Here is a 21,887-nt window from a genome sequence, read left to right as displayed (position 1 = left end):
GCCCTCTCCAGGCACTGGGCTTGGCATTGGATAGCAGATGTTGGCTACATACTTGGAGATTGATCATGAATCAAAAACCAGCACAAAGTCCCAGGAAGGGTACCGGGTCCAAATGCCCAGAGAGGTTTCCTTACTGAGGTGAGAGTCTGTCTAACCAAGTGGCCTCTGCACCAAGCACAGTATCCCCAGGAAGCAAGCAGAGTTCCCAAGGACTCAGGCTATTTCAGCCTTCCTCTCAGCCGAGAAGGAGGCTCTGTCTCTTTCTCTCTCCATCCATAACAGCATCTTCTGCTGGGGAGCCAGTCCATCCACAGTCCCATGCTGGGCGTGGTCATTTCTACTTCAGTATGCTCTTCACTTCTCCAGTATAGCTGTCCCTTCCTTGGTGTACTCTTTCCTTCCTCAGCAAGGCCATCCCTTCTTTGGCATTGTCATCCCTTGCTCTGCACAGTCAGCTGTCCCTCAGGATGGCCAGTCTTTCCCATTGCTTCACCAGGAGTCTGATACTGGAGGGAGAAATCCCAGGAGATGCCACAGGCTTGCCCAGATCTCACAGGCTGGGATCTCACTCACAGAGCCTGAAGGACACAGCAGGAGAGGTCTACAGAAAAGAATTTACTCCCTCTTTCCCAGATGGTCTCTGCATTTTCCCCTTTGATTTCCAGTCCAAGCAGGATACAATGCTATTACTTGGCCTCACTGCATGCTACTGTTTTGGCATCAGGTGAGCACATTAGCACGACCTCCTCGTTGTCCTCTAGAGCTGCTCCCAGCAAACCAGCTGTGAAAAATCTGCAAAGGTACTGCTAAGTCCACAGCATGGGGCATGGCTGTGTTTATTGCATTCACAGAGGTGCTCCTCCACATTTTGGGGAGAAAGAAATAGCTCTGAGAAGGGCTGCAGACAGGCAGTGCTGTGCAGAGACCAGTGCTGCTGCAGGCATTGCACTGACTGAGCAACGCAGGCTTCCAACCCATAAATAAACCTGGGGGGATTTCACTTCACTTTATATTGCTTTAAAGGTTTGGTTTCAGCAGCTGAATAGACCCAGCCTTAAATGGTATCACCAGCCCAGATGCCCACAGGTAGCACACCCACACTCCCACGGGTAGGACCCTCTCCCCCTGGCAATGTGGCCACATTTCCAAGTGTTTCCACAACCCAGAGAGCGAGGCATGACTGGAGAGACTCACACCTCCCCGAGTGCATGGCTCCCAGAGCTGGGGCTTTCTGCAGCTGTGCTGAGCCCACGTGCGGGCAGGGCTCCACGTGCTCTGGCTGCACTGAGCCAGGTTCCCCGCTGGCCCCCAGCAGCCAACATTAATTCATTAACAGTCCCATTAACACCCAGCTGTGGTTTCCCCCCAAACTCAGGCAGGGACCCGCTCCCCTGTGAAAGCTGCTGACAGATGAAGTTTCCACCTTCAGCCCTTCTGGAGTTCTGTATAAAAATAAGCAGGGCTTTTTTTCAAAAGGAAAACTATATTTCCCCTATCCGCACGCCCGCGCACACGTGCAGGACTCACAGCAGGAATTTGCTCCAATTTCCCCCACCCACAAACATATCGCCTTTGGCCAGAGACCAAACGTGGGCATTTTCAACCCAAGATATCAGGTTTTTCAGCATCCAGAAGAAAAGAAGCCACCGTGACCCTGAGCTGGGCTAAAAAAGGATGCCTTTTCCTTCCCAAAAAGTGCTGGGAGACCCACGGGTGCTCCCAAGAAGGCCCCATCCAGGATCCATAGCAAGGCAGCTGCCAGCACCTCCTGAAGAACTGGCATGGCCAAACGTCCTGTTTGGGATCTGGTACCAAATTTCTATTTTCCCCTTTTCATTGTCATTCCCAGACAGCCATGACCACCAGATGCAGCAGCATCTCGAGGAGATGCCCAGCTCAGCACCTACTTGGGACCTGTTACCCAGCATTTATTTCCTCCTTTCCTACATGATCTCTCCTCAAGAGCTGTGAGCACAAGCTGATGTTCAGGAGACAACCCCTGATGCTCTGGAAGCCCACCTTGTGCCACAGAGGGGTTGATATCCTTGCCTAACATCATCCAGCTCCAGATCAGGCTCTGCAGCCTCTCTTAGCAGCACAGGAGCTGGTTCTCTGGGGCTCTCACTGAGAGGCTGGAGGCCAGGAAGCAGAGATCTCAATCAAATGTAGGCACCATGGGATCAGAGCACTGCTTGGTGCTTGAAGGGCGTGCTACTTTGGGCATGTCACCAACAGGGTGGCTTCAGCTCCCTGGAGAGGACAAAGCGAGTGCCAGCTACCTTCTCAGATGCCTGGTCACTAGCAGAGCACCCTGCATCCCTTTGATCCAGAGGTGTTTGCCTCGCTGAGAACCCTCTAACTACTCCTTCCTTTAAATAGCAAAGCTCACAAATGCCCTATATGGCTCCATGTCTATACGTTGTCTATGTATTTGTGTACACACATGCACACAACACACAGAGATTTATTCGTGTTTTCAGAGCGGTTCAGGATACATTCCAGGACGAAATTCCAGCCGGTGCTGGAGCCAAGAACATCAGTGGCCCCGGCATTTGCTGCCCCCTCTGCCTGCGCACACACTAAATACGGAAAGGGAGAGGTATAAATAGAGAGAGAAATACATGAATGGCCCTGTTTCCTCACACAGATACAGAGAGTGCAAAGGTCCGGGCAGAGTGGCAGAAGGCAGACTCAGGAATCCGATGGCTGCATCCCCTGGGGAGCAGAGCAGCCCATTCCCAGGTGCTGCTGTCTGCCCAGATGTCTCAGCTGTTCAGTATCACCTCTGCATGGGCTGGCACAACTGGAGGAGGCTACAGAGGCTTTGGCCCATGGGATAGGGAGGGATCAGCTTTCAGAATGCCACTGGAGAAGGGATGCAGCTGTGGGTGTGGAGGAAGCTAGTGAAGGGCTCAGGACACACAGGGACATGGTGAAAAAACCTGACATTTCAAGCACAGAAGGGGTGCTGGGAGCTGCAAGGGCAGCACCAGGAGTGCAGGCAGCACTGTTCCCCTGCCCTTGGAGACAGTGGGGATGGCAACACCCCAGTCCAAACCTCATCAGCTGGGGACAGAGCTGCTGCCACATCCTTTGCTAACACAGAGCAGTGCCTTTAGTGCCTCACCAAAGTCTACCTTGCTTTCCTCCCCAAAAGATCCTTTGCTTCCAGGAGCTGCTGCCACATCCTGAGCTGGGACAGGTGGCTGCAAGGCACAGTGGTGAGGGGCAGACCATGCCTCACACCTTCTCCCCTGCCAGCCATCCCTGCATGTCCCCTTTTCCCTCCTCTAGCCCAAACACAGCCACAGAGCCCAGCGTGGTAGGGCTGGGACCCCAGACAGCTCCGTGCTCCCTGCTGCCCCTGGCACTCCCCAGGGCTGGGCACTGCCTGCAGCTGCAGGGCTGGGAATGGCCAAGATGTGGGAGCAGAGCTGGGGCTGGTGGCAGGGGGATGGCTGCTCTGCTTTCAGGAGGGGGAAGGGGCTCTCCCCCTTCAATGCTCCCATTTGAGCTGAGGCCTGGCACTGGCTCAAACCACTGCCTGCTGACACGAGATCAATCATCCCCCGAGCTGAGCTGTTCCTCAGCAGCCCTGCACAGCAGTGCCCAAGCACAGGCTGGGGTCTCTCCCGCAGCAGCAGGGTCTGGCCCCTTCTGCCAGAAGATCTGTGACACCCCCCTTGCTGCCTGCAGTGCATGGCACAGCGTGGCACAACCTGGCACACCACAGCAGAGTGCAGCACAGCTTTGCATGGTACAGCACAGCATGGCATGGCATGGAGAGGATGAGGAGTACCCTGACTGCAAAGGAGGGCTCTCTACACATGCCAGACCACATATGCCAGACAAGGGCTGTGCAGCACCCCAGGGAGGGTGGCTGTGATGGTGCTTGTCCATCCCTCCATCCCCAAACAAACCATGGGGTGATGCTGGGACCAAGCAGACAGCTGCCTGTACCTGGTCCAGGTGCCACCCACTCTCTACAGTCACAGCCACAGTCACAGGGGGTTGGGCTGTGAAACCCCCAGATCCCCAGAAGGAACATCCCCTCAGGGCTCTTGGGACAGCATCCACATCCCTGGCAGAGGCAAGGGCTGGAGCAATCACAGCCAGACTAGCCCTGGTCCAGCAGCCAGGGACTCACTGCTTGCCCATGGTCTGGGCACTTTGGGGCAGACTGCTGCTCTGGGGTGCCTGTGCCAAGTCTGGTTTTAGCAGCATGTAGCTCCACTGACTCACTGCTTGTGCAAGCAGCCTGTGGCTGCCAGTGGCAGCCCTGAAAGTGCATCCTGGCTGGGTGCCCCTCACCTGCTGGGGCCTCAGCAAATAAATAAATAACACCACAGCACCGACCACCATGGGCCTCTATGGCAAACACTGCAGGGGGCTGTGCCCAGCTGGTGGTCAGCACCCACACTGTGATAACCATCAGTGCATCTCCCCAGGTGCACCACTGTGGACACTATTTGTGTCCCCTGTCCCCTGTCCTCTCCAGGCAGCAGATGAGGCACTGTGCCCCTTGTTCCTATCAGTAGCAGCATGCACACTCCTAGTGCTGTTCTCACACTCCTGCTCTGGTACCTGTGCTCACACTGAGTACAAGCAGCCCTCGCTCCATTCCTGCTGCAGCAGCGTGAAGCTCCCTGAGACCACGTGTGTGCAGGGCAGTGTGTATCCCACTCTGCTCAGCACAGCCACAGCCCACTGCATTTCCAGTGTGCAACTCAGACCCCAGGGCAGTGACGGGATGATGTGACCAAAGCTTGCTCAGGAATGAAGCAAGGACCACCCAGATGGCCCCAGTCCAGGTGAAGACGCCATTACCCATGGGGCTCACCGCACAAATGCTTGGCAGCACACAAGAGCTTGCTCTGCTCATCCAAGCTGCCCCACAAGCCACCCCAATGCTGCCACCTCTGCCCTGAGCCAACCTGCTCAGGGCTGTGCAAATTTTGCACTGTTTAGCCCTGCCAGCAGCAGCACTGTGGCCACAGCTCCTTCCCCAGCCCCATGCCAAGGGCCCCAGCCCAGCAGAGCACCCCCAGCACGTTCTCCCAAGCCCTGCACCCTGTGTGCACACAGTCCATGTCACACACATGCCATCGCCCCAGTCTGGCCCAGTCACAGCTGCAAAGACGCAGCCACCTTGCGCTAATTACAAACATCCCTTGTCTGAAGGAGCCCAAGGGCTGCTTCCTCTGCACTGCCCTGAGCTGCCGTGGGTTTCAGGGATGCCGTCCCCACCCTGCAAAGCACACAGGCCACCACCGCCTTCGTCCTCGGCCAGACCGGGGCCACTCCGCTACCCAGGGCTTATTTTTAGTTCCTGTTAAAAAGCAGAGAGCGGCTGCTGGAGGCAGGCAGTGAGCAGCAGCCAGGTACCCGCGGTGGCTATGCCCTGTGGCTGCAGAGCACATCCCGGCCACCCTCCACCTGCCCCGCTGGCCTGTGTCCCCAGCCGGGAGGGGGCCGGTGCCTGGCCCGGGTGCCTGGCCCGGCTCCCAGCCCGGGTGGGAAACAATGCGAGGGATGCTGACCCCGGCCGCCCTGACGTCAGCCAGCAGCGCTGCCGGCACCCCCGCCAGCCCCGGCCCCGGGGCTCCCGCTCGCCCTCGGCCGGGGCCGCGCTGGAAGCTGCCTGTTTGTTTATCTTCCTCTGCAGCGTTGCTTGTTTTGATGGTACATCCTCCTCCTCCTCGCCGCGCCCCGGGGTCGAGCCGTGAACCCGCCGCGTCCTGTTTGCCGAGGTCCCGCGCTCCGCTTGCGGAGGTGCGGAGCAGCCGCCCCCGGCCAGCCACAGCAGATAAAAATACACAGGGCAGAGCATCCTGGGGCACGGGGGCTATATTTGCACGGATGGCATCCGTGAGCCTGTCCTCGGTGTACCTGGGCCTGCCCTCCTCAGAGCATGGGGCACGGCGCTGCAGGAACCTGCTCACCCTTCTCCCTCTCAGTCGGAGTGCAGACTCTGGAATAAGCTGTCATGAAACGCTGGCCGTAGCCAAGCTGGAGCAGGCCCTCAACACTCATGGGTGGCCACCCCACCCTGCCCTGTGGGGCCATTTCTGTAACTCAGAGGGACACCAGGGGACAAAATACCCCCAGCCTGCTGGGTCCTAGACTGCTGGGAACGGTGCTGGGGAAGCCCTGAAGCACTGAGCCCTCTCCAGCCGCCTTCTCCTTCCCCTAACGGTGTGAACCCCTGGGCTTGCCAATAAAAGCCACCAGCTTTGCCTCGGCTTCTGCACAGCCACTGCTCCTTCCAGCTCTGCTCAAGCCCAGGCAGCTGCTCAGCAGTGAACCCTTGCCAAAAACTGTGTGTGTGAAAGCATCATTTCCTAAATGTATAAATATTACCAGGGCTTTGCTGGAAAACTCCCCATGGTTAGTTAAAATGCCCTGGACAGCCAAGCGCACACAAGCCCAGAGAAAGGGCATGCCTAAGCCAAGAGGCTCTGCAGCTCTGCCCTGGGGGACTGACAGGTCCTTTCCTCTCCATGCGGGATACAGCAAATATCTGGGAAGTGAATAAAGCTGTGGAACACCTGCTCACATCCAGCCCTGTACCACATCATCACAATCCCTTTCCAGCCCAGAGGTGCTTACCACAACCAAACATCCACAACCTGCAGCCCCATTTCACAGATGGAGATACTGGAAGGACCAATAGATCTCTCTTCTTGACCTCCTGTTCACTGATGTTCTACAAGACCAAACCCAGCAACTTGGTTTTCTTCCAGGCAGACTCCCAGCCCACTTTTGGAGACATTAAGAGATGGACAATCAACCACTGCCCTTGGGAGGCATGCCGTGATCACTGGCAGGAGCAAACCCAAGCGCCTCCATTCTAACTTGAAATTCCCTGGCTCTATGTCCCAGTGCCTGGCTTGTGCTCCAGTGCTCTCCGCAGGATTAAAGAGCCCTTCCCCAACCAGCCTTTTCTCCTCTTAAAGACCCACACACACTACAATCAAGGCACTCTCAATTTTCTCCCTGATAAGCTAGACAGAGCTCTTCCCTTCCAAACCCCCCAATGCCAGGCTCTCTCCCCAGTGCTCAGTTCATTCCTGTGACTCTGCTGATTGTCCAGCGTCTTTTGGAAACCTACACATGGGAGCTGCTCACTGCATTCCCAGCTCCCCACAGTATGTCCTTAGGGACCCCAGCTCCCTGTGCTGCTCCTTTTAGGAGTGACAAACAGAGTGTTAAATTGCCTGGAGGTCCCCCAGACCACCTTTCTGCTGCAAGATGAGAGGAGAGACTGGGGTGAAGAGCCAGTTTTGGTGGTGAAGAGCTGAAAAGCCATTTTTGGTGTTTCTCACTAACACAAGACCTAGGAGGCATCAGGAGGAACCATGGGGTACCACATTCAAACCAAAGGCAGCAGCTGTTTGCATCTCACAGCTCATTGCTGCAGGATGGCATCACCAGTGGGTTTATAAAGAATGGGATGAATGCAGAGAGGACACACACCCTCCCAGCAGACCAAAGCACAACTGCATCCTTCCACCAGCCTCTCCCCTCCAGCCAGGGCTCAGACCTGGCTACCAGAGGACGCAGAGGGGCAGCGTCTCCCAGAGCTTTCCATTCCCTATCTGGCTCCAAGACTCTACTCCTGGACTGTTCTCAGGACACACAGCACCAACCACCATCCCATCTTTTCAGCCTGAGCCAGATGTGCTCCACACCAGCTGCTTTTGCCAGCCTCTGCCTCACTCCCCTCCTGCCCACTCTGCACCTTCCCCCATGGCCCAGACCCGACCAGCTCTTGGAGGACTCTGAATTTCAAGCCTGATGTTCATCTTTAGCAGATGTTGTTCAGATGACTCTTCTACAAAGACACTTCACCATCCCCCTATCCTGGCACATCTGCCTGCACCCTTCCAGCGACAGCACTGAAACATTTACTGACTGCTTCTGCCATGTCTGGTCCAGTATAAATCATTTTACCACCTCTGTCTACTAATAAGCTTATCCTATTGCTGGGAGCTTGGGGTTTTCTCCTGCTACACCAAATAAATGCCGTTCCTTCTGTTCATCACCATGATTTTTCCCTGATGTCTTTAGCTTCTGTTACCCATTTTCTACACTTCATAATTTCTAATTTATATTGATTGCTATCTACTCCCGCTCTCCCATTTGTTATAAACTGCTCTTTTATTTCTAATTGCTGCCTTCACTTTGCTGCTGAACCAGAACGGGCTCTGGGCCAGCGCTGCCCTCTTTCTTGATTGTGGAATTGTGGCTTTTTGTGGCTTGTGAAATTCTTCTGAAAGAGCTCACCATTTTCATTCACATTTTTCTATCTAAATGTTTCCTCTGAGCTGATTTCACTCATAATTTTCCCCCCTGCTTTGGGAAATTAGCTCTTTCAAGGCATGAAGGATATAAATTACTGCTTAGGAATGTCCTTTCTGTGCCCAGGGTGAATGTAATCTGGTCAAGATCACTGGTCCCTAGGCAACCTTCAAGTTGCAGTCCAGCAGTGGATTCATCTCTATCCTTCATAATCCAGGGGAAAGTTGCCTGCACTGGATGCAATGCCTCACATATAAAAGAGGGATCATCTCTAATTTTTAGAAACTCTGCAGATCATCTATTGTTGGCTGCAAAAGAACATCAGCTCATCTCATAAAGCACCATCCTCCCAAAGCCTGTGTGATACCACTGGCACCCTGGCTGAACTACCCCAGCAGGTACCACTGCCCCCATTCCTGTGCCATCACAGTGAGCACAGGAACACTCAGAAATGTCCAAAGTCCTTTTGCATGATGGGCATCGCACATTTCTGACCCTGACACATCAATCTGAATCATTTCAGTGCTTCTGTGATGATTTCCAGTAATGCAAAAGGATCAAAGACTCTCTCCTTCCAGTCCCAGTTTCTCCAAAGCACACGTCTGATTTTAGAGCTGAGTGTGCCAAGGGGACAGTGATAGGCAGAGTATGGATAACATGCTGAAAAGCTCTTGTTCCCAAAACGTGTCACTGCAAAATCACCTCTAAAAGCAACAGGTGAACTAAAAAGAGATGGCTTCTCCTCATTCACCTGATCCCTGCCTGCCATCAGCAGCAGTGTTTGGGTCCAGAGTGAGTCTGGGAGGCAGGTGAATATGGTGAATATGCCTCAGTGAGGGCACACTCCTGTGAAGCACCTCTGGCAGCTCCCAACAACCAGGCAGTTCCCATCCAGCCATGTCAGGCCTGTTCACAGCTCTGCTAGCCCTAGAGGTGAGGTGCAAGGACACACAGAGGGCTGTGGGAGAGCCAGAGGGCATGACCCCTCTTTGGGCAAGTCTAGCTATCCCCATCAGTGCTCCCATGCAGCCTGGCACATCTCACACTGCAACTGCTGATGAAACCGCCCCTTGGGCAAAGGAGAGAGGACTTGCACCGTTCCTTACCTCAGCCACGAAGTTCTGCTGGAACGCCTCCTCCCGGAAGGGCTCTGTCCACAGGCGGTCTGCAAGGGAGACACGGATCAGCCTGGGCAGCTTGGGCCACACCACCCACCCCAGCTGCCCCTTTATCTGACCATGGGGTGAGGATGCTGCAGGGGAAAAGCTCCAGCAGGCTCTTCCCAGAATCAGCAGGAAACACCAGCAGGCCTCTTGGGCTAGGGACGTATAATTTGGCTAGCAGAAGATGCAAGGACCACAAGGAAGTTGGAAAATCATGGTTGAGCCTGCTGATGCACACAGCAGCCAGGCAGAGCCAATAGTCCATCCACACCTGTCGCAGCACTTCTGCATTGAGGAGTAGGGAACAGTGGCAGGATATGCTCAACATCATTCCCAGACCTTCCAGCTGGAACAAGCTGAGTCTGTGGGACAGGGCACTGCTTGTCCAGCTGCTCATCTGAAGGGGTGAGCCAGCCTGTGTCCTTCTCTTGCAGGACAGGGACAAACCCCCATTATATTCCATTATATTCTGCTCTGCACCTTGTCCAAAACACTAGTTTTTGCACATTGTTGCCAAGATGTGGTCTGGAGAAGCAGCTGGCTGGATTTGCTCAGCCATAGGGTGCAATGTTTCCCCCAGCTTTCTGCCCTGCACCAAGTAAGGGACAATAGAGGCCAGCTGCTCACCAGCATCAGTGCCTTGGGACAACCCAAGACAGGCTGTCTAGGCTGCTCCAAGCCCTGCAGAGATTGCATGCAGCAGGACAGAGGGAAGTGCAGCTGGCCAATGCAGCTCTAGTGCACCTACAGGGCAAATACAGGCTCCTGTGGTGGGACTCCAGTCATGGGACAGGGCCTGGACCACAGTATCTTCCTGAATGTGATACACAAGCCCGGGCTGACCCCCATGAGTCTCTGCATGCCCAGGGCACCATGCTCCTGCAGAAGTGCAGGTATCACCTGTGGCAGCAGGACAAAGCATGGCAGTAGCAAGGAATGACCAAAAAACAGCACCCAGCCAACCTCCATAGGTGGGGAACAAACTGCCCCCCAAGGGGCTCCCCCTGCCCCATGTCCTGCCCAGGGAGGCTCCTGTGTGCCCATCACCCCGATGGCAAAGTGGGCTGGGCACTGGAGGGGGGCCCATGAGCTCGGCTGCACTTCCCACATCTGGGAGAGCCCCGAGCCCCTGGGTGCTGTCCAAGCACTCAGTGAGCTACTGCCCTTGGAAAGGGAGCCTGACACCACGGCAGGGCCAGCCCTTGAGGCTTCCCCCCTGGCTCCTGGGGACCAGCCAGGTGCCCTCAGAGTACTGGAGAGCCCCTTGGCCACTCCCCAACTCCTACAGCTATCGGTCAAGGGCTGCTCCTCCCCCAGCTCACCCCAGAGGCTGCTCCCAGCCTTCTGGATACTGCTGTGCTGCTGGCTTAGCTAAACATGAAACACAAGCCAGGCTGGGTAACAGCCAGAGGGAGCAAAGCATGCCAGCCCAGTGCTGGGGAGGACACTTGCTCCCTGCCCCAGGCATCCCTCCTCACCTCTGCTGAGAGTGGCCCCGCTCTCCCTGTAATCTTCAATCTCAGCATCCTTCTGGAGCAGCAGGGAAATCAGCTCTTGCACCTGGCACTGCAGAGCCAGGTTCATCTGGATCAGGGGCCGCACGAGGTGACGGGACACCTGCAATGGAGGAGAGGTGCTCTAGGAAAGGTCTGGGTCCAGGAAAGCACACAGATGTCCACAGAGTGGTCAGAGCAGGGCACCCAGCAAGGTCCTAGCAAGAGCTGCAGCCCAGCTCACACAGGGCTCCACAAAATACCCCACATCTCACCCATATCCACTGGGAAATGGTTAAAAGATGTGAGCTGGGAGAAGGCAGGCCAGATGCTGTGGGACACATCCCCCCATCCCAGCCCCATCCTTTTACAGCTCAGGCTGCAGCAGGGGTGAGCTTAGGTGGGAGAGCAGGGATAGGCAGCGCTCCACCCACTACCTGGGGGGCAACAGGAAACAGGAGCCCCCCATGTGCCACCCAGACCCTCCCCAAGCTCTGCACTCCTCATGGCATGCTCCTATGCAGGAAACAGGCATGGCTGGGTGAAAAACCAGAAAGACACAAGGTGTCAAACTGTGGCTTGATGAACGGGAGAGGCACTCCCAGGGAAGTAAGATGAAAAGCAAAAGAATCTCAACAGGCAGGACTCGTGCATGCTCTCCATTGCAGCCCCCATTGCAGTATGCCCTCTAAGCTTACACCACACAAGCCCCACGCAGAACCCTGGGCATGTCCTCTGTCTCAGAGCCCAGTTGGGCCATCCTGGCCCAGCAGGCACACAAAGCAGCCTCTCCCCTATCACCTCCTTCAGTCCCTGGAAGGGTATTTGAGATCCCCCAACCTATGGTGCCCCTTGTTTCTGTGGCCAGGCTGAGTCCATGGGTGAGAGGACAGCAAACCCAGCATTGTTCCTGAAGCATTCTCACTCCTATGGCAAGCTCACAGTGGGCTCTGTGCTTTGCCTACCCCCAGATATGAGCCCAGAGGTGATGGCCATCAGCCACTGGAGCACTTGGAGTGCACCACCTGTAGCAGAGGTGGGATAGACCAAGCCAGGTAGGCTCTATGCCCTCCTCAAGCCCCTGGCTGGGGCAGAGTTGATCCTCATCACCGCATCCCCACCAGCCACACTCAGCACCCCATCTGCTTCCCATCTCCGTGGAGTCTTGCAGAGACCCAGTGTGTGTCCAAGACAGAGGAGCAGCCAGGACCAGGGGCTTTGCACCTCCTCAGCTCAGCCTCTGTGCATCTTGCCCGAGGAGGGGCATCAAGCCCCGGGGCAAGCCAAGCCAGCACCCCGATTACCTGTTCAACCCTGACGGTGAGAGCAGCCCCGGCAGCAGCTGGGGAACCCGCCTGTCGCCCCGCAATGCCCAAGCACAGCCGTTCGGGGGCAGAGGATCCGCGGCCGGCAGCGGGAGCGGGGCTGCGGGGCTGAGGGGCGCTGCCTCCCGCCGGCACTGGGAGCGGGGCTCTGGGGCTGCGGGGCTCTGGGGCTGCGGGCCTCCAGGGCTGCGGGGCGCTGCCTCCCGCCGGCTCGGGGCCGCAGTGCCGTGCCGGGCCCGGGGCTCCGGCGGGCGGTTCGCGGGCGCCGGGCGCCCTCTTGTGCGCGCAGGGACGCAGGGCCCGGGGGAGCCCCACCTGCCGGGCCCGCAGGGGCTGCCTCTGCAAACGCAACGCGCCCGTGTAGGAGCAAACCTTTAAAAGCTGGGAGAATCCGCTCTAATTCCGCCCGTCGTGACAGACCAGCTGCGGGCCATCTGGGGGTACCCGCTGCTCTGTGCCCCGCTTCAAGGCTTGCTCCTAAAGAGAACAGCATCACTCTGCTCTACAGAGTGCTGGCAGGGCATCACCCCACACTGGACATAGGATTATCTAAAGGTTTGCTTTGGAACGGATTTTTGATGTAACTCACTAGATCAGGTAGATAGCTCCATCCAGCCTGGTCTTGAACACTTTCAGGAATAGAACATCCATAACTTCTCTGGGCAACCTGCTCCAGTGCCTCATCACCCTCATAATGAAGATTTTTTTCTCTAGCAGCAAATCTAAATTTCTCTTCTTATAGTTGAAAAACATTTCCCCTTGTCCTATCACTATCTGCTCATGCAAAAAGCTGTTCTCCCTCTTTTTAATAAGCCCTTTTCAAGTACTGGAAGGCTTTAATGAGGTCTCTCCAGAGCCTTCTCTTCTCCATGCCAAACAATCCCATCTCTGGCAACCTGTCTTGTCTTTGTAGGAGAGGAGCTCCAGCCCTCTTACCATCTTTGTAGCTCTCCTCTGGATCCCCTCTAACACATCAATGTTTTTCTTGTGTCAAGCACCCCATATTTGAATGCAGAACTCTAGATGAGCTCTCACAAGGACATTTCACTAATGCCCCAGCAGCAACATTTGCTGGGACATCCCTGTGTAACTGCATGGCACAAACCAAAGCCTCAATGGGGAGAAATGGGGACAGTAACCCTTGGGAGAGGCAGAAGGTAACCTATAGTCACCAGCCTGGCTCAAGACTACTCAAAAGCCTCTAAGGAGAGGCCTAAGGAGATAATCCTTAATTTTGGCCACTCCCCTCCCTGAAGTCCCTGCAGCTTTGCTCACCATGTCCAGGGGAGCCGGGCAGCAGTGGAAGTCCCAGTAGAAGGGCAGTCCTGACAGCTCACTCTTCACGTGCAGCCTGAGGCCACTGGGAGAGCGGTGGCAGGAGAAGGCAGTGGTGGCACCTGGTTGCCCTGCCAGCAAGGGGCACATCAAGCTGCACAAGTGGTTCAGGAAGGAGGACACATGGACAGTCAGCCGCTTGTTCAGCTCCTGGGAAAAGGCAAGGTTAGGGGGTGTAGCACTGGGGAAAAACCAGCAGAAATCCCAGCACCAAAGGAGTCAAACTACTGCATGTTCCAGTGCAAAAAGCCATCCCTGGGCCTTGGCTTCCAGCCGACATGACATTCCTCACTGATTCTCCCAAGCCAGCCATGTTGGGAAGACTCTCCTATCCTGCCAGTCCAGAATGGGCAGGGTGCAGCAGTCTGCTCTAGCACATCTGTTCTGCATGCCACCACAAGCACCACAGCCTGGAGAGCCCACAGCAGGACAATCTGCCAGAGCTGGGGATGGCTGCAGCCATCTGCCCATCCCTCCTGCCACCAGCATTATGTGACACAGGGACATGCCACTCCAATGGCACATGAGGGCCTGGGCACATGGGCTGAGCAGATGAGGCACAGCTCCATGCATTTTTGGGGGCCAAGCTGACAGGATGCCCCATGAGAGACTACTAGCTATGAATGTGAACAGAATCTCTCTGTCATGAGTAGAAGGCAGCCTTGTTTCCAGCTCCTCTTTAGTACATTGACCCTGGGGAAACCAGCTGCCCATCCAGCCCACAAGTGAAGAGACTGTGCCAGCCTCTGTATGCAGACCCACCTGGCTGCCCCAGGCATGCTGAACAGAGTGGCCCACTCTCCCAGGAGAAGGGTGTTTGGCCAAGGGGGGTGACAGGGCTTGGGCAGAGCCGCACCAGGACTTCCCAGGTTGGGCATTTGCACCCGAGCCCAGTCAGACCCAGCAGCCATTGTGTCACCAAGCAATTTATGCGGGAATGTCAGCTGCTGGGAGGAGAAAAAGAGGCCCTTGGCCTCTTCAGATACTCACCTTGGACCTTTGTCCCACAGCCTCAGCGTCTGCCCTCTCGTACCAGACACAGCTGAGGTCAGAGATCAGCAGGATATAGCCGGTATCCCTGAAGCACACTTTGGCAAGAAAACTGGACTCACCAAAGCGAACAGAAGCCCAGGGCTGGGTCAGGAGGCTGCTTTCCAGCTCCTCGGAGCCCTCCATCTGCAAAAGAGCAACCAGATCTCTGCCTCAACCCCTGCCCAGGCACACCTGGTCCCTGGGGTGGCCTCAAGGGACGGGCAGTCCCAGCTGGCCCATTTGTGACCCGACAGCACAGAAGTGAGGATACTCAACCAGCTCTGGTCACACATGCAAGCAGCAGAGCTGGGCCGTGTGTTTTGGGAGCTTGCTGCAGGGCAGGTCCTGCCGCAGCTCACAAGAAGCACCCCAGACGCTCCAGCAGGCGCACGGCAGTGGAACTGCCGCCTCCCCGGGCTATCCGCTGCTTGCTGGATCTAACATGCCAAGACCTCTATGCCCAAATGAGCAGTGAGGCTGCCCCGCCGGCACCGGGCGGGGAGCTGGGCGCTGCACCCTCCTCCTGCTGGGGCATCCCATCCCTGCGCTCCAGACGAGCCCTGCCGGCACGGACACCGGCACGGCACCGGCAGGGTGCCGGCAGCCACTGCCGCTTCCCGCTCCTCCCTGGGACGGGCTCCACGCTCCCAAAGCACTCGGGAACCCAGCGATCGCGGCTGCTCGCGGGCCTCGGGCTCTGCGGAGCCGCAGCATTACCCGGGGGCAGGAGGAGCCGGCGGCCGGGGGATGCAGAGCCTCGGGCTCTTTTTCCAAAACTCCTCGGGCTTGCGAGCGGCGCCGGGCCGGAGGCAGGGCGGACTACAGCTCCCGGCATGCTGCTCTCTTCCGCGGCGTGCGGGGCCGGGGCACGCCGGGATGTGCGCTCCCTGCGCTCCGAGAATGGCCATCTCTTCCCCACAGCCTGGTGTTCCCCTGCCTGCTCATAAGGACAGCGAGCCGAGCTGGATGTCCCTCTAGAGCGGCCGCGGCTGCCGAAGGGAGTGCCACGGCCGAGATGCTGATGGGGATCGAAATGCTTTAGGACTTTTATCTGCGCTTGCGTCTGCTGCGAAATGTCCTGGCATTAGTGCCCAGCTGGGTACAGCGCCCTGTGCAGCCGGAGAAGCAGCGCGGGGCTGCTCCTGTTCCTTGGCCCCAGGTGTATCCCTGAGCCCCAGGGTGCCGGGGCACGCACCCGCCCCGCTGCCCTGCCAGGGGTGCGGGACCCGGCTGCTGCAGCGCAGCGAGCCCTGCATGGCTGGGGCTGCGAGTGCCTCTGTCCCCATGCCTGCGCACAGAGCAGCATTGTGCCAGCTTGGCACACCACACATCCCAGTTCCCTCCACACTGAGGCCCACCCTAACCCCAGGCACTGATTTCCAAACCTCATCACCCATTTTCTGGCTGTGATCTGCCACCAGCACGCCGTGCATTGAGGCCATCCAGGCTGGGCCCACAAACTGCTCCTGCTGCACTCCCCCTGAGTCTCCCATTTACACTCTTTGCACACACCCCTCCACTCACCCCTCTCCCCAGCATGCCAGCTGCAGCCACCTCCCAGAGCAGTGGGGTCATGGCACGGGGTGTGCATCCTGACAGGGAATCAGGGAACATGGGACTAGGCAAGGACTTTGCAGTGCAGGACAGACTAGCTTGCATGATCGGGTTGGGGGTGCAGGACCCAGCTGGACTTCGGGCACAGCTGAAATTTAAGGTCAGGTGGGGGTGCTGGTTGGATGAGGATGAGCTGGGCATTATCCTGCTGTGTACAACTGTGGGGGTCACAGAGAGCTGGGGAAAGAGATCTTACACCTCAGGATCTGCACACACAGTGCCACCTCATCCCTCCCACTCTGCATCCACCTTTGGGTGTTTCATCTTGGGACCAAGTGGAGGGAGATGTTCTTCTTCAGGGAAATCCACTATCAGCTACCGTAGTCATAAGAGCAACACCTAGGAGGTATTTATATGGTGAGCACTACAGGGACTATCTGACTGTAGGTGAAAGGGTATTCATTGTGTGGGAAACTGAGCTGAGTTGCACCACCACCCTGGAGCATCCTGGAGTGCCAGAGATTGGTATATACCTGGTGCCATGGGCATCGAGGGGCCATAGACACAACTGGGACACAGCAGGAGGAGGGGATGGACAGCCAGTTGTTACTGAGCACAGTGCCAGCAGGTAAACATAGCCACAGTGACAGTCCTTTGGGGCTGGCCAAAGCACTGAACCCTCCCAATGTCATGTCCACAGAGTGAGGGTGGATTTTACAGGTACCCACATCCTTAGCTACAGTGTCACCAGGTGGCCCTGCCCTCCTGTCACAGTCCTCAGGGCAACAGGGGAGCCCCAAGGTAAATCCCAGCTGGAAAGAAAACCCCTGGAAAAGGCAACATTGGTGAAGGTTTGTATATCTCGCTCTCAAGCAGGGAAATTAGGTTTGTGTTAGGAAGGTGGAAGCTCAGTCCTGGAGGGCTTCAGAAATGAGGAGCAAATTGGCTCACAAGCTGTCTTGAGGGCACAGCCCTGTTTTCACACGAAGCACCCCCAGATGACCGGGTCAGGCCATAGTATGCCAGGGAGGCATGTCTGTCTGGCTTGGCCTTGTTGCTGGCTGCAGCTCCCCAGAGCTGGGTTTAGGGAGCAGGTGTGTCCCTTCCCCGGGGCCAGCAGTCCCCTCCTCAGTGGCACAGCTGCCTTCCTCCTCTTCCTCACTCCCTGGGCAGAGGAAGCAGCATGGAAAGGCTTTGCAGGAAGATGGCAGCAGCCTCCTTAGCCCAGCAGGGAGCTTATATGCTTGGCTGGCTTCCCCTCTCTCTCCATGGAGGTGACAGTCTCCAGCTCTGGCTTTCCATGGCTGCTCAGGAAGTAGCCCTCGTTCCTCCAGTGTTCCTGCAAGCAGGAAGGCAGGCAGTGAAATGAGACCCCCTTCTTCCTACCCCACACCAGCCCCAGCATCCTCAGTAGGAAAGCCTGGAGGCAGAGCTGGTAGTTTGCCTCATGGACAGAGCCAGTCCTCAGAGCAGGGCATATGCAGATCACCTAGGGCAGCCCCTCACCTGAGACTGTGTTCTCCAGAAAAAATGACAAGAAGCCAGTTAAGAAGACAGGGACCATAAGCAGGGAGAGGAAGAGGAGGTCCAGTGGCACCCAGCCTGCAGGGACAGTGCCAGAATCAGCCAGGAGGTCCCAGCCCAGCCAGGGAAAAGGGACATGAGCAGCCATGGCAGAATCAGGGATTTAAGAGGTAGCTGCCTGCCGCCATGAGCTGACCCAGGCTCCCAGAACACTGGAGATGTGTGCTTACCATGCCATGGGACTCAAGGCTTTGCCTTGCCTGGGGAGTGTCCCTCATACCTGTGGCCAGGGGAGCCAGAGCCGTGCCGAACCAGCGCGGTACCAGCAGTGCCATGAACATGGCAAAGCCAACAATGAAGATGTTCCTCCCCGAGTCAATGTCTGTGTACTGGAAGTAGGAGATCCCCGTGCCCACAGCCACGGCGTAGGTTACACAAAGCACCCCTCCTGCGAGGGGCAGGAGTCAGGAGGTGCCAGGCAGGCTGCAGGTGCTGCAGCAAGGGGCAGGGCGGGGTACCCACCGTGAACTGCCAGAGGGACATGGGTGAGGAGCCCTGCCAGCCTCGGGGACAGGCCCAGCACCATGCACAGCAGGGCGCTTACTTGCACCGAGCGGCGAGAGCCAGCCTGGGAAAGAAGAGTGGGAAAGTGAGCATGGGTAGCATCACCCCCTTCTGCTACACACACACCTGCCTTTCCCAGCGCTGGCTCGGTGACAGCCTGGCAATTATGTGTAGTCCTGCCCACCTGCTTGACTGCCTCCCCACCCCTGCTAGCCCATTTCCCCCTGTTTTGGCATACCTGCGTGAGGCCGGCGGCGCAGGTGTTGGCGATGCTGGAGGCCGTGCCCCCTGCGCTGCCCAGCAGTCCCGCCAGGAGGCTGCCCAGCCCTTCCATGCACAGCCCCCGGTTACAGGCGTGAGGGGGCAGCCGGGGGGCTCGCAGCAGCCTCCTGCACAGCACGTAGCAGCCCACAGAGTTCATGCTGCAGCCCATGGCCATGGCGATGCCCACTGCCAGCGCCTGGGGCGTGAGCAGCGGCCACCTCCACGCTCCTGCAGCGGAGGGAAGAGGGACAGGTGATAGAAATCCTGTCCAGATGTGGATGTCTGCCCTCAACCCTCTGCCCCCTACCTGCATAGGGGATGTGGATCCAAGGGGCATTGGAGGTGCTGTTGGCCCAGGACAGCTGTGCCATGGTCACATCCAGTGATTCCCAGGGAACGTGGAAGTAGCTGAGGATGGCACAGACAATGCAGACACCACCAAATGGGAGAAGTACCTGCAAGGCAGAAGGGGACCCTCAGCAGGGGACCCTCCTCCCCTACCTGCCATGGCTAGCACCCCATCCCTGTCCTGTCACATCTCCCAAGGATGTCATGCCGCATCTCCCCTTACCCCTGCAGGAAGCATCCCAAGCTGTTCTGGTCCAACACCCTAGGTCCCCAACACTTCCCCAGAAGCATCCATGTTCTGGGAGCTACAACCAAGCTTTTCATGCCTGCCTGTGCACCAGGTCTCACACCAAAGAGCCAGGCTTGGAGAGAGAAGCCTGGTGACAGTGAAGAGAGCAGACAAACCCCAGTACCGAGAATGTGTGCAGGGTGGGAGCTGAATACTCTGTGGTGCTCTCCCAGGCGTGGGGCCAGGCACAGAAGGGCAGGCGGCAGGACCGCAGGTGTTGGGAGAAGGTGACAGTGAGGAGCACGAGCCTAGGAGAGTGAGCACAGGTCACCACACAGCATCACAGTCACCGATGGGGCCCCAAATGTGCACCGTGCACTGCGGGGGTGCCCCATCCCTGTCCTGCTGGTGAAAGAAAGGCCCAGGAGCTGCCCACCACTACAGCCCCTGGGCTCACATACAGCAGTGCTACTCCCCAGCTGGTGGAGCAGAAGAAAGCAGCTTCCTTGTACGCAGAGAGCCCGATGATGGAGAGGCTGGGGGCCAGGACCATGGGCCCGCAGTGCCGTGCTGCCCACCCACACACGCCAGACACCCCCAGCGCCAGCTGAATAAGCCCAGAGATCAGCACTGCTCCAGAGACCTGTAAGAGGAAAGGATGGGCCGGTGGGGCAGGCTACATGGAGAGCAGTCCAACCTTCCCTTGGCCCCAATCTCACTGCCCCAGCAGCTGGGAACAAGCACTTGTTTCATGTGCTCTGCTCACCCCAAGCACAGAGAAAAATATACATGGACATGCATCATGATCCCCGTTGCCTTCACAACTCTCTTCATGGCAAATCCCAGGAAAAGAGACTGGGGGTGCAGGGATACAGGTGACAAGTGGAAAGCTGATGGAGAGGGATAGCAATTCACTCCATTCCAGCACAGGAGCACCCACCTCTTGCAGTGAGTCAGCCCAGCTCCCTGTGTCTCTGCAATGAGGTACAAGGCATGTACTGGCCATGGCTGTACCTGGAAGGGAATTTTGGAAGGGTGGGATACACGTGGATCCTGGATCCTGGGCTCCTGGAGCTGTGTCCAAGAGGCTGCAGTAAGGTGACTGCTGGCTGCAGAAGGGGAGGTGTGCCAGCATCTCCGTCCCATAAGCCCTGGCCCTGGCGAGGTTACCAGATACATTGCAAGTGCACTCAGGAGTCAGTAGGGTGCTGTGCAGCATCACCAGAAGGGCCAGCAGGCAGGACCCCTTGCTACCCCTCATCCCTACTCCACGTACCATCATTGCCATTCCCCTGGCACCAGCATGGCCCAGGCCCTAAGGGACACAGGCTCCAGGGCTGTGCTTACCATTCCTGTCTGTGCTGGCACCAGGGGACAGGTGGGAGCTCAGCACCATGGCAGGGACCAGGTACTCAAAGGATGGGATTTGAACCAGTGGCAACCTGAGGAAGGGGACAACAATGGCATATTAGGGAGGAAGGACAGGGAAGGGAACAGGGCTGCTCCAAAAGCCCAGACTGCCAGAGGAACAGGGGTGGGAAGGGAAGCAGATAAGAACCCCAAACTGGCAGGAGGTTACCCCATATTCTACATGTGCCCTAGTACATCTCAAGTGACAGCACATGGAGTGGATGCAGCTGTCAGAAGCTTTGCTGAATCCCATACCAGCCTGTGTGGGCTGCACAGGCATCAGATGGTATGAAGGAGCTGTGTATGATGTTGGAGCAAGGCAGCGAGGAGCTAGAGGGAAAGTTTTTCTAGAGCTGTGTGTGAGAGGGAGGAGACATCTGTGACAACTGTGCAGAGATGCAGCACAGAGAGGTTTTCCTTGTGCCCCTTCCCACTTCCCCTGCTCACCGGCTCCCCAGGGTGGTCTGCAGCACTGTGGAGATGCCGCAGGCGAAGAGGCTTCGTGCCAGCAGCTTGCTGGTGGTGTGGGCATGAGGTGGCTCCTGGGGCAGGGTGGGCAGCAGGAGGAGGTGGAAGATGCAGAGCAAGGAGGTCTGCACAGCCAGGTGCTGTGCAGGGGAGAGATGGAGCAGTCACAACTCCTTGCAGCACCCAGAGCTGCAGCTCCCCATGCCCAGGCCCCCTGAGAGGGTGGATGCCCACTGACACCACCTGGGTAGCACTCACTATTGCCCACTCCTCTCCCAGCCACACTGACCAGAGCCCTACACACCCTTTGCCTGGCAGGATGCAGCCCCTGCCCTGCTATCTGAGAAAATCCCAGCCCTCTTCTCATCATCCTATCTCTCTGGCTGCTCACCATGGTCCCCCCTTACCTGAAGAGCTAAGCAGCAGCTCATCATCCAGGAGCACATCTTCTGGGAGGAGCAGGATGTGAGCATGGGGCTCCCAGCTCCAGGTGCTCTGCCACGGCCCCCATTCATGCTGCTGCCTTCCCCACACTGCTCCCAGTTTTCAGTGCAGAGGGTGGGCAGGCTCCCACCGCCAAAAGCTCCTCCCAAATCCTCACATGCCTGAACTTCCACCTTCTGCAGGAGCTGCCCCAGGGTTAGCCATTAACTTGGATTGGTTAGTTATCTGCCTTTGTGGCCAGGAATGTAAGTGTCACCTTGGTTTGTCACCATGAGGGCCAGGTGACAGGCAGCCAAAAGCAGGCCATCAGACACTATTACAATGCCAACTACCCACAGCCTGGGTCCCATCATTGCCTCTGTGGGCAAGTACTGGGTAGGCCACAGCCTTGACACCTTGTCCTCCATGTGTTCAGACTACTGCCACCAGCAGC

At 57.2% G+C, this 21,887-nt stretch overlaps 2 protein-coding genes across 2 annotated transcripts in view; both read right to left on the bottom strand.

The window, feature by feature from the left end:
• The window catches only part of NHEJ1 (non-homologous end joining factor 1), a 42,062-nt gene extending 26,625 nt beyond the window's left edge, over window positions 1–15,437 (bottom strand). The window contains exons 1-5 of the mRNA XM_059476329.1: window positions 15,367–15,437; window positions 14,608–14,793; window positions 13,558–13,767; window positions 10,943–11,081; window positions 9,408–9,466 (exon numbers count right to left, since the gene is read on the bottom strand). Coding sequence (XP_059332312.1) covers window positions 9,408–9,466; window positions 10,943–11,081; window positions 13,558–13,767; window positions 14,608–14,793 — 594 coding nt within the window. The 5' untranslated portion in view covers window positions 15,367–15,437. The remainder of the gene's footprint in view (window positions 1–9,407; window positions 9,467–10,942; window positions 11,082–13,557; window positions 13,768–14,607; window positions 14,794–15,366) is intronic.
• A 1,607-nt stretch (window positions 15,438–17,044) lies between these two features.
• Window positions 17,045–21,570, bottom strand: SLC23A3 (solute carrier family 23 member 3). Its single transcript, XM_059476271.1, has 12 exons — window positions 21,418–21,570; window positions 20,990–21,150; window positions 20,480–20,574; window positions 20,073–20,146; window positions 19,594–19,775; window positions 19,317–19,440; window positions 18,863–19,010; window positions 18,530–18,783; window positions 18,250–18,355; window positions 18,008–18,175; window positions 17,710–17,805; window positions 17,045–17,542 (listed from the first exon to the last, which is right to left on the bottom strand). Exons 1-12 carry the CDS (start codon window positions 21,523–21,525, stop codon window positions 17,211–17,213), a joined length of 1,848 nt encoding a protein of 615 aa, XP_059332254.1. The 5' UTR covers window positions 21,526–21,570; the 3' UTR covers window positions 17,045–17,210.
• Between the last annotated feature and the right edge of the window lie 317 nt (window positions 21,571–21,887).

This window comes from Ammospiza nelsoni, chromosome 7 (genome assembly GCF_027579445.1).
Source record: "Ammospiza nelsoni isolate bAmmNel1 chromosome 7, bAmmNel1.pri, whole genome shotgun sequence".
NCBI classification, from domain to species: Eukaryota; Metazoa; Chordata; class Aves; order Passeriformes; family Passerellidae; genus Ammospiza; species Ammospiza nelsoni.
The sequence above is the reverse complement of the archived record's forward strand: the minus strand, read 5'-3'. Positions and strand labels throughout refer to the sequence as shown.